The following is a 12,635-nucleotide window of genomic DNA, read 5'->3' as shown; positions in this document are numbered from 1 at the left end:
GGTTGCTGCTGGGTCGGGGGGGGGCAACAGCTCCTCACCCCCCCAATCCAACACGACGACAAAGCCTAACCGACAGAATGGAAAGGAATACTGATCGGTGATCGATCCGCGTTCAGGTAAGGCTGCTCGTGTCTCACCTCAGATTGTTGTCCTTTATTCAGAAGTACTTTCTAAAGTACTTTCTGTGTATCTTATATTCCCGTTTCTCTTTCGAATGATCGAGTGTTCTGTGGGATATTTAATAAAATAGTAAATCTGACCACCCAGGACTTCCCACCAGATTAAAAAGATGCATTTATAAAGTGTTTATGTTGTATGTAAAGTGTTTGATAATGTTGTTTGTTGGGTGTAACACTTATTTGTTTGTTGGGTGTAACATGCTTGTATTTACATTTATGTCGGATGTTAATTCAAACCGAAGTTACGTCAGTGACTGTTTTGATGACGCGTGGAAATGGAAGCCTCGTGATTTGAGCTTCAGAGTTGGAGCCTGAAGCTTTACTGGACTTGCATCTCATTTAGAACAGGAGAAGCAGACGTCAATAAAAAGAATGCGAATCAAAAATATAATATTTGTTTTTATACTATTAAATTTGTTGTTTCTTTACCAGTGTTGAAAGCGCTTTCTGAAATGTCTTTACATGCCTCGGGGAAATTAAATAAAAAAAAAAATCTCTTTTTATTTAAGGTCATCTTGAGAATCCTCGCAGTGTTCAGGCATAAAACTGTAAGTACTTGTTTTGTGTATTTGATTTTCTACACTGCAGAAAACTTTCTCATCTCAATCCGAGTAACAACCTTTTGTCAATCTTCAAATGGGATTCTGGGGGCGATTAGCGTGTCTGACATGTTGAAGTCTTCATTTGGAGCCCGCAGCAACCACAGAACCGTTGCTAATCCAGGTCTCAAACACCCATCTTAAAAGATTATGTACAGTGTATATATATATCTCAGTACTAATTGGTTTGGCTATGAAAGCAGTGGAAGCGTCTTTAACCTTCTCCACTGGGACACCTTCACCAGTTTACTGCAGCAAAGACGACTGGCGTTGATTTGACAGAGTTGCATTTCAGCATTTTTACTGTTTGTTCATTGGAAGCTGGACTTTGTACAAGCAGATCAATACATTGAAATGTGCTCCGGAAGAATGGAATCTTTCAAGTAGATCAAAGGTGGGAAATGTGTCTCAAGGCCGGGGCTATTCATGGTCATAACGATGCAATGGCATTTTGGAATGATAATGATTATGTTACATTTTCATTATCCGCTGCATTAAAGAACCAAAAACGCGTCGCCTCTCTAACAGGAAGGAACGTGGCGGCGTTAGACGGTGAAGAAGCTAAAAGAAGCAGTGAAAAGAATGACAGAAGAAAATAGTGCTGCGGTGTCGCCTGACTGTTGCATCTAGAATAGTTTATTCTAGTGAAATACCCACCCGTTGATTTATTAACTCATTCAGTACCAGCCGCTGGCAGCGCTGAAAGACCTTCTCTCATTTTGCCATATATTGCAAGACCCACAGAATAGTATGTACTATGACTATGCAAGATTAAAGTCTCATCTTTCATCATGAAAATAAAGCGTGTTCCTACCTTTTTCCGTTCTGGAGAGGAAAAGAGGCTGCTTTCACCAAAATCAGCGTTTTCCAGAAGAAAACAGAAAACTCGCTTTTTGTTCAGAGACACGCTTCACGCTGATCGATGGCTTTAACTCTAATATTTATTACTTTAGTGACATCACACATCTAAACAGTTGTTTACTTCTAGATAAAAATAAAAACAACACTGAAAAGGAGCTTTTGATGTTGTGAACACATTTATTTACAAACAATACATCGACTGCTCCTCGGCGATCCAGACGGCACCGCTCGTCTGAAGAATCCGGGCCAGGCTCACTATATCCGTCCTGAATCCCAACCCAATCAGCATGCCAAACCAATCGGAGGCGTAGTTCCCCAAACCCTATCCAATCAGAACGCTCCGTCTCTTATCGTCCCTTTTGCAAAACGGCGCCAGGCTCGTTTGTGTGGATTGACAAGGAGGCAGGTCCAAGGTTCAGAGTGTCTGGAGGTTATGCCATCAGTCTCGGCCTATGACAGCATGTTGACGTGGACCATTGCTCTTACCACAGCGTCCCTACACGGGGAGTTCAAATGGGCTGCGTCAATAATTGTGATTTGTTTCTTTGCTTTATTTTCAGGACGTTGGCTGAAATATAATATCGAAGGAGTTGCGTCCGCTCAATTCAGTCCGACTCCACTTCCCATGGTTTTATTTTCAGCAACCAGCCCCCTACTGTTTACTTTCTGGACATTCTGTCTCGGGTCTTTGCTTATCTCCATGGGACTACATGGATTCCACATCTAAATGGATTTTTATTGGGACAATCTTCCTCCTGACTGTAAAAGAGGATGCCTTCCATTTTAAAATGATTCCAATGTGAGGGAGTATCTACTTCCTGCCCTTTCTGTTGGATTCTGACTCTTGTTCCATCACCGCTTCCAGCCTTTTCCATAACTCCTAATTTTACCAAGTGTCATTGGGCCATGGTTCGCAAGAAGGGTTCTCTTATACTATGTGGTGCTTTACTGTTTATTGGCTGGAATGCTTTGCTACTACTTTATCTTTGGGGACGGCCTCCTATCGGCCATCTTGGAGAAGGTGGTGGAGCTGAGCCAGGAGGACAGGAGGAGTGGGGCGTGGGCAGAGGGAAAGGAGGCGGCATCAGTCTCGCTGGGGAGGTGATCCGTATTGCAGAGGAAGTTGAAAATCAGCTCGAAGTGCAGAAGAACCTACTGAAGCAGATTGAAAATCACAGGGACGTGTGGGCTCGGCAGAAAGACATTGGGAAAAGAGACATTGGTGACACCAGAGAAGTCAAAGCAAAGATTGTCCAGCAGCCGCTTAACGATGGCGTGGATGACCAGGTCCACACGGAACTAAAACACACTCAGAGGCCCGTTGATACAAGAAGCTCCGAGTCGAAGTTCGACCAACACCAGACCTTCGAAGAACAGGAGGAGGTTGTCCAGCACAAAGTCGTGGCGTCTGTTTCCAGCCCAGCAGTTGTGATTCCCATCCTAGTTATTGCCTGTGACAGAGTGACCGTGAGACGGAGCCTTGATAAACTGATACAGTATCGCCCGTCTCCAGACTTGAATCCGATCATCGTCAGTCAAGACTGCGGCCACGCAGAGACTGCTCGTGTGATTGGCTCTTATGGAGCTCAAGTAACGCACATAAAGCAGCCCGAGCTCTCGGACATCAGAGTCCGGCCAGAGCACAGGAAATTCCAAGGCTACTACAAAATTTCGCGCCATTACCGCTGGGCACTCAATCAAGTGTTCAGCACGTTCTCGCATTCCACCGTGGTGGTAGTAGAGGATGACCTGGAGGTGAGTGCTAGTGTTTCCTGTCATATTTGGCCTTCGCTGAATATTTGTTACAACATGTGTGGTAATTATATATTGATTTATGAACGTGGGTTTGACAGACACTTCTGTCAAAAACCCAGAGAAGCTGCTTTGAGCTGGAAAGACTCCGTTCACGTTGCCTACAGAAATGAAATGCCCAGCATCTTTGTCTGGTTTTAGAAAGACCAGGGGCGAAGCGGTCCGCCAATACCTGATATGATCAATATTGAGTAATCGGATTAAGCTATAATTGTGACTCACAAATTACAGATCGATGTTTTCCATCACGAGTGAGTAATGAGTGAACTGTTTAAAGAGCAAGTGTGACTTTCCGTGCCGCTTGTTGCGACGTTTTAAGTTGACCTGCCCACTGGAGGTCGTATTTAGATTTGGTCCAGCAGCATAATAAGTTAACGTGACTGTGTTATCCTATTGATCCTATTTAGTATTGACTTATCTGCTGTTTAATCAATACATTGTATGTGATAAATCTGGAATTGGAACTTGAGTTGAAATGGTTTTCTTCAAAAGGTATAATATTCAGGGAGTCGTCGACTTACGACCATAATTGATTCCGAAGGATCGGCCGTTAGCCGATTTGGTCGTGTTGGGTTCAAATTGAAATATATTAAATTGCATTAACAAAGAACTCTTATGTCAGGATTAAACTAATGCTTAATAATAAGGAATGTTTCCCTCACACGGAAAACTCTCCTGTTGGACTTGATACCATATAAGGGGTGGGGGTATGTTACTGGAAGAACCGGACTTTTGAGGAAGTGAAAGGGCGCTCCGAGGGCTTTGGTGTTCACTAAAAATGTGGGATCAATAATGATCTTGATTTGGAAACAATGATGACGAACCTTACGGCATGTCAACCATAGCCCAATCCGAGACATGGTGACACCTGTGGCAACATCCAGGGGGTGCCACTTGCACCCCAGTTCTATATAATGGAAGACTCAGTTCAGAGCCATCGCGTTGAAGACAAAGCTACAACCAGTCCCCAGAGCTCGGTTTCTTTGTCTGCCTTGAGAAACCGGATCAAACTTCTGTGGTTCCTCTCATATCCCATCCAAAGTCCTGGGGTGAGAGAGACACCCCCTGGGTGTTGCCATAGATACCACCGTGTCTCTGATTGGGCTATGGTCGATATGGTGCTAATCTTTGTTAATGTAATTTAATATACTTCAATTTGAACCCAACAGTCGTCAGTCCGCCCATTCTAACCTACCAAAAGCATATTATGCTGCATCATGATTTTGTAAATGAGGAATAGAAAGATGTGGATGAGACCGCAGAAACTGTCATACATGTGGGCGGAGTCAGACTAAACGGGCCTCATCACATGGCAGTGACATCAGCAGCAATGCGCTTGTGTGTCGCGCTGTGCCCCCATTTTTGTTCGTGCTGAAGTTTATTACATGACCTACACCCACTTTGTTAAATCTCAGGATTTTTCATGTTTGGCTTCTTTATTCTTTTTTTTCCAACTATTACTAATTGTCGATTCCTTGGTTGTGTCTTTTGACCAATCAGAGGCTGGCGTGCTACCTTGTCAACCACTCAGTCCGTACAACCTTTAAATGTTAAGGTGGTAGGGCTCTGTAGTTGCACTGCTTCACATAAATGTCTCATTCTTGGACTTCTCCTTCCTCCAGGTGGCACCGGACTTCTTTGAGTATTTCCGAGCCCTGTACCCAATCTTGCGTTCTGACTCCAGCCTCTGGTGTGTGTCTGCCTGGAACGATAATGGCAGAGATGCTTTGGTGGATCCATCTCGAGCCGAGCTTCTCTACAGAACAGACTTTTTCCCTGGGCTGGGCTGGATGCTGCTGAAGGAAATGTGGAATGAACTAGAACCTAAATGGCCCTCTGCCTTCTGGGATGACTGGATGCGTCAACCAGAGCAGCGCAAGGGCCGCTCCTGCATTCGGCCAGAAATATCACGAACCATCACTTTTGGCCGGAAAGGTGTCAGTTTAGGTCAATTCTTTGACCAGTACCTCCGTTACATTAAGCTAAACACTCAATTTGTGCCTTTTACCAAACAGGATTTATCATATTTGCTGAAGGAGAAGTATGATGAGAACTTTCTCAAAGAGATTTACAGCACCCCTCCGGTGAAAATCGAAGAACTTCAAGGGGGCAGCTTCCGAGGCCCTGGACCGTACAGGGTCCAGTATTCAAGTCGGGACAGTTTTAAAGTGTTTGCTCGAAATCTAGGGGTGATGGACGACTTTAAATCTGGGGTCCCTCGGACAGGCTACAGGGGCATAGTCAGTTTCTTGTACAAGGGTCGACGAGTGTTCTTGGCTCCGCCAGAGGGCTGGACGCACTATGATGTCAGCTGGAGCTGAGTGGCGCCATGGCAGGCTGCACAATGGGAAGACTGATGGCGAGGGGAAAGAGCCTTACTCAGAGGAACGCCCTCTCATACCAAAGAATATCAGCAAATGAGGTCGATGAAGGATTTAAAGCCGGTCAGTGGCGCTAGGTCTGTTCGCTAGGGAGACTCATTCAGAGGGCCACGCACCATTTACACTAAAAACATCAATGGAAAACATTGTTCACCCTTTTGCCTTGTTACCACAAACATAACTCGAGGCTTCTACTGTGAGGACCGGCAACACATTTATCCAAGGAACTCTGATATTTCAGGATTAGCCAGTACTACGAGGCCTGGATACGTTTAACTGAAGCGACGCCGTCATGGCTGCCGCGAGCGCGGTCACCGTTAACGTGAAGCTAACCCATCTACGTCTAGTCGGTTAAAGAAGGAACCAGTCCAACTCCTTTAGGGAGGAGATCTTGTATTGGTACCCGATAGTTTAAAGTCGTTATAGACGTGGGACAGGCAAGAAACTGCTTAGACAAGTTCACGTGTCTGGGATGTCTATTTGGGCCTCGATGTAGATTAAAGACACAAAACCAACAGTGATCAAGAAAAATAATCTAAATGATCCTATTGTATGTCAAGATCCCATAAATAAGTACAGATGCTGATGATTACAGGCTAAATTCACAAGTATTATTGCTCGAGCTGTACTTTTAGATTGTATTAAATGTCATCCCCTGCAGGTGCCAGTGCAACGATGCACGACCCAAAGGTGTAAATGGAATCCGGGTGGTGGTTCTTCAAAAATTAATTTTGGAATTGGTAAATCACCCCCTGTTCCAGGCGCCGTAATTTTATTTCCCCCTAATTACGCTAATATACTGTTAATATACTGCTGGGTCTTTCATCTCAAACCATGTCTTGTTCTGTCTCACTAAACCAAACTGGGCCATGAACATTTCTCTAAATGGCTGATATCCGGACACATTTGAACCTACGAGTCTCATGAAAATCTCTTACTGAATGGTGAATAAACTCAAAGCAGTCAAAGAATTAAAGATGGTAAACCGGGACTGTCCTTCATCGCTTGAATTAAATCTGTTCTAATCCCGATTCAAAGTCCAGCTTCACACAATACGCGCCACTTCTAGACTCCCCCAACCCAGAAAGCGGCCATGCCGTTGGTTTCGATTACACGTCAGAGATGCACTGATCCCGGAGTGGGACTGCTGAAAGTTGAACTCCAAACAAACTTCCACCGATACAACCCCTCCCCCGAATACAGTTTGTAATTTAAATTGCGTATTTAACATCGATTTGAGTCTGTGGCTTCACTGCTTGCTGCAACGAGCTGCTTGAGGCCGTGGATCAGCGCTAATTGGAGCTCAACCTTAAAAACAGGCTTTCAGAATTTTAAAAGAGAGCTTTACTGTTATTGTCAGTGAAGATCCTTCACACAACGACATTTCGTCTACACCCCGTTACTAGAGGCCCCTTTAAACAGATCACATTAATATATATAATCTATGATGATTGTAATAATATATATTTTTTATCTATTACTTTGAAGTGAAGTCACATCAGAGAAACAGTGACTGACGTCAGGAAAGCAGAAGCTGGAGATTCGTGAGACACGAGTTCCTTTTTTGGGGCTTTATCTGAAATGTGGGGCAAAGAGAAGGACCAGTGCTGACTGCTAGGGGCTTATAACCGTGACATATGGGGGTGCACATTCTAACCACGCCCCCTAGAACAGTGTTGGTTTTCCTGATTGAATGAGTTTGTCCCAGCACTGCCCCTCCAGCCCCCGGTTGTAACATGGCCAGTCGCTGGTCCACCTTTTGCACTGTGACAAAATGGCTGCTATCTTGCAAACGCTGAGCTTGAGAGTAACTCTGGTCATTGTGCGATAAATGTAACGTGTCTGAGCAGCCGAGCAAAGAACATCAACACTGGTGACGTGGTCATGTTTTTTCCACTGAACGAAATACTTCAGCAATTCTACAACCCTTGCTTCCAAAGGGTTACGGCAGATTCACTTCCATCGCACTTGTGCGCCACACGAGTGAACTTGGTGTCGCCCACACGGAGACATTGTGTTAATTGGAACCATGAAATTAGAATATGGCTATTTTCAAGGGATGTAACTTTATTGAACATGAAATGTTATCAGGGTCTCAAGTTGCAAATGAGATTCAAGCATCACTACCCCTGTTCAGACCTGATAACGATCATCTGTCCTTGGTCACATCAGAAGAAGACTGAACACACGTGGTAGTTAAAGTGTGTCGTCATTATTTGATGATGAAAGCTGAGGACGTGACAGGAAAGGCAGGGGAGCGAGTGGGAGGATGCCCACCCACAAGGAAAGGCAGGGGAGCGAGTGGGAGGATGCCCACCCACAAGGAAAGGCAGGGGAGCGAGTGGGAGGATGCCCATCCAGAAGGAAAGGCAGGGGAGCGAGTGGGAGGATGCCCATCCACAAGGAAAGGCAGGGGAGCGAGTGGGAGGATGCCCATCCACAAGGAAAGGCAGGGGAGCGAGTGGGAGGATGCCCATCCAGAAGGAAAGGCAGGGGAGAGAGTGGGAGGATGCCCACCCACAAGGAAAGGCAGGGGAGCGAGTGGGAGGATGCCCACCCACAAGGAAAGGCAGGGGAGCGAGTGGGAGGATGCCCATCCAGAAGGAAAGGCAGGGGAGAGAGTGGGAGGATGCCCACCCACAAGGAAAGGCAGGGGAGCGAGTGGGAGGATGCCCACCCACAAGGAAAGGCAGGGGAGCGAGTGGGAGGATGCCCACCCACAAGGAAAGGCAGGGGAGCGAGTGGGAGGATGCCCACCCACAAGGAAAGGCAGGGGAGCGAGTGGGAGGATGCCCATCCAGAAGGAAAGGCAGGGGAGAGAGTGGGAGGATGCCCACCCACAAGGAAAGGCAGGGGAGCGAGTGGGAGGATGCCCATCCAGAAGGAAAGGCAGGGGAGAGAGTGGGAGGATGCCCATCCAGAAGGAAAGGCAGGGGAGCGAGTGGGAGGATGCCCATCCAGAAGGAAAGGCAGGGGAGCGAGTGGGAGGATGCCCACCCACAAGGAAAGGCAGGGTAGCGAGTGGGAGGATGCCCACCCACAGAGGACTAACCAGAACTGAGAAAGAAAACTAATGTATCTCAGTCAATTGTGAATTCATGATGAGGCATGAATGATTTGGAATTTGCTACATTATTATTAGTCATGTTAACAACTCTCGCATTCGCTCTTGTGTTTAAGGGACTCGATGGATATTGTGGTTTCTGGTTCACTACTAGTGTTCAAATGGGTTGAAACAGAAAGTCTGTTCGCAAACAGCTGCTGGTTAGCGACCCCGGACATCGTTTACATTCCAGCGTCCAAATGGGAATCCGTGCGTATTTCAACAGCTCGTTTCCTTCCGGGGTCTTTAATAAGTTCACACATGGACGTGGCGCCGTCCATTTGTGGCTTACGGAACCGGGTCTGAACAAGGCCACTGATTCTCCTCATGATCACCCTGAATGTCTGACACGGGGCGTGTTGTAATGATGTCATCGAAACTATGGGTTGGGTCATCTTGGGTTTGTTGAAGAACCACTGATCGATTGATCGTCTGCTTTATCGGAGAGGAGTGGTGACAGAAATGATTATCACCGTACTGTAATTACCTTTGGGAGATTCCAATGTCTGGATGGTGTTGTGTAAAACCACTGCCTGATGTCTTTCTAAATTTAGTACAGTATAAATAAAACCTGCTATTTTGATATTTGCCTACATGCTGAGTGGTCACTGTTTCATTGAGTCACATTGAAGAAAGATACACAAACACACACAAAGGGCCCGCAGACGAGCGAGCTAGGGAAGAGAGAAGATAGAGCGACAGGGCAAGACACACAGCGGTGCCCAGGGAGTCGCTTCAGGGGGTTCAGTGCCTTGCTCGAGGTATCCTCGGCAGCGCACAGGAGGCGAATTCCTCTAAATACTTCTTCCATCTTCCTACACACTACTGGCCTCTGTCAACACCTTCATATCTACTCTTCATCACTAACATGCTGAACATCCTTCCTGTCTCTACTCTTCATCACTCTAACATGCTGAACATCCTTCCTGTCTCTACTCTTCATCACTCTGACATGCTGAACATCCTTCCTGTCTCTACTCTTCATCACTCTGACATGCTGAACATCCTTCCTGTCTCTACTCTTCATCACTCTAACATGCTGAACATCCTTCCTGTCTCTACTCTTCATCACTCTGACATGCTGAACATCCTTCCTGTCTCTACTCTTCATCACTCTAACATGCTGAACATCCTTCCTGTCTCTACTCTTCATCACTCTGACATGCTGAACATCCTTCCTGTCTCTACTCTTCATCACTCTAACATGCTGAACATCCTTCCTGTCTCTACTCTTCATCACTCTGACATGCTGAACATCCTTCCTGTCTCTACTCTTCATCACTAACATGCTGAACATCCTTCCTGTCTCTACTCTTCATCACTCTAACATGCTGAACATCCTTCCCGCCTCTACTCTTCATCACTCTAACATGCTGAACATCCTTCCTGTCTCTACTCTTCATCACTCTAACATGCTGAACATCCTTCCTGTCTCTACTCTTCATCACTAACATGCTGAGCATCCTTCCTGTCTCTACTCTTCATCACTCTGACATGCTGAACATCCTTCCTGTCTCTGTCTCTCTGTCTGTCCAGCCTGTACAGATCCTTCTCTCCCTCTTTACTATCTAACCTGCATACAGGTCATCATATGACCTCTGTTTGACCTTTGCCTTGCGTCTCGTCTCCCTGTACTCTTGTTTACTCTCTTCTGTCCTCTCAATGTCCCTCTTCTTCTTAGCTAACCTCTCTTCATGTGTACACTTCTGCACTTCCGGGTTCCACCACCAGGTCTCCTTATCTCCTTTCCTTCCAGAAGACACACCCAGTCCTCTCCTACCTGTCTCCCTGATCACCTCAGCTGAGTGTATTCCAGTCTTCTGGAAGCCTCTCTTGTCTCACCTCTTCCCTGAAAGCCACACAACACTCTTTGTTCTTCATCCTCCACCACTTTGTCCTCTGTTCTGCCTTCGTCCTCTTCCTCTTCTTCACCACTAGAGTCATCTTCCTCACCACCAGCCTATGCTGGCTGGCTACACTCTCTCCTACCACGACCTTACAGTCACCTTTAAACTGCTCCGTCTACACAAGATGTCGTCCACCTGGTGCTCCTCCCTCCACTCTTGTAGGTCACCCTGTGTTCTAGTCTCTTCTGGAGATAAGTGTTAACTACTGCCATGTCCCTCCTTTTGTTAAAGTCCACCACAATCTGTCCTTCTAGGTTCCTGTCCTGAACACCAAACTTGTCCATTGAGGTCTGCTCCAATCAGGACTCTCTCACTGCTAGAGATGTTCTGAACCACTTCATCTAAGTCAGTCCAGAACTTCTCCTTCTCCTCTAACTCACCTCCTACCTGTGGAGCGTAAGAACTTCTCCTTCTCCTCTAACTCACCTCCTACCTGTGGAGCGTAAGAACTTCTCCTTCTCCTCTAACTCACCTCCTACCTGTGGAGCGTAAGAACTTCTCCTTCTCCTCTAACTCACCTCCTACCTGTGGAGCGTAAGAACTTCTCCTTCTCCTCTAGAACACTCTGCACCAACTCCTCCTTCAAGATAACTCCTCCTCCATTCCTCTTTCCTCTCCTCCGTTATAAACAACTTGAATCCTGCTCCTCAGCTTCTAGCCTTGCTTCCTTTCCTCCTGGTCTCCTGGACACACATCAACCTTCCTCCTCCTCCTCATCATCATCACCGGCTCTCTAGCTTTTCCCGTCATCGTCCCAACATTCAGAGTCTCTACTCTCAGTCCTGAACTCTTCCATTCCTTCTTCTCTCGCTGCTGATGCACTCGTCTTCCTCCTCTTCTCTGTCTCTGTCTTCGACCCACACTAGTCCATCTTCCAGCAGCGTCCCCCGGGTTAACAGCGCTGCTTGGGGTCGTTGTTAACCCGGGCCTCGACCGATCCAGTACGTCTTTCTTGTTTAGATCGATTTGCTTGTTAGATTTTGCCACATTTTTACGCAACTCTCTGCATTTACTCTGCAGACCGGCACAAGGGAGAAACTGGCAATGCTACGTTAGCTCCTGCTAACCGCACTACCCGTGCTACCCATGAGGCTGGTCGGGATGGGAAAAGCCCCGATTTGTACCGGCAGCACGACTTATCTTCTCGCCCACGTGAAACGCCGACACAGCCAGACTCCTCGCCTTCCACTATTGAAAGTTGCCCGTTGTCCCCAGTTTGTCTTTGAATGTATAAATATTACCTCGTCCCTCTGATGGAATGTATTTGGCCTTTAAAAATAATGAAATGTGACTTGCTGCTATCGACACAAACCCTGGTTGTGTTACGTTTACTGACGTAAACAGTTTTCTAATTGGCCAACGTTGTTTAGTTTCTGTCACTTTGTTTACAGTTTTAAAAAAATACAGCAATTTTTGAAATGCTTTGAATTTAATAAATTATTAAAATTGCTTTATTCTTTTCTTTAAAATAACGACATTTGTTGCTTTTATTTAAAGAAGAATGAAATGAGTGTAGAGAGCAACCTAAAACACTGAAACCAACTGAATCACATAATCTTGACCAGGCAACGCTGAATCCAGATGCATCATGGGAAGGGAGAACTTTAATCGAATCGTATTACAGATGGATCTAGAACGAATCGGATTGGACAGAGACCAGAGATTCCCTATTTCACACCAGGAAGAATTTTGAGACGTGTAAGTCACAAAGAGCTCCAGCAGATGGCGGTGTCGCTAGATCCACGGATACCAGCTGCCGTTAAAGCCGGAAGAAGAAGACGCCGAAGGACCCC

General features: G+C 46.1%; 1 protein-coding gene across 1 annotated transcript; it reads left to right on the top strand.

Annotated features, from left to right (window-relative positions):
- The first annotated feature begins 2,539 nt into the window (after positions 1–2,539).
- On the top strand, positions 2,540–5,772 carry mgat1b (alpha-1,3-mannosyl-glycoprotein 2-beta-N-acetylglucosaminyltransferase b). Its single transcript, XM_068747440.1, has 2 exons — positions 2,540–3,394; positions 5,074–5,772. The coding sequence occupies exons 1-2, from the start codon at positions 2,546–2,548 to the stop codon at positions 5,770–5,772; spliced, it is 1,548 nt and encodes a 515-aa protein (XP_068603541.1). The 5' UTR covers positions 2,540–2,545.
- The last annotated feature ends 6,863 nt before the right edge of the window (positions 5,773–12,635 follow it).

This window comes from Brachionichthys hirsutus, chromosome 13, assembly GCF_040956055.1.
Source record: "Brachionichthys hirsutus isolate HB-005 chromosome 13, CSIRO-AGI_Bhir_v1, whole genome shotgun sequence".
In the NCBI taxonomy this organism is placed as follows: Eukaryota; Metazoa; Chordata; class Actinopteri; order Lophiiformes; family Brachionichthyidae; genus Brachionichthys; species Brachionichthys hirsutus.
The sequence above is the reverse complement of the archived record's forward strand: the minus strand, read 5'-3'. Positions and strand labels throughout refer to the sequence as shown.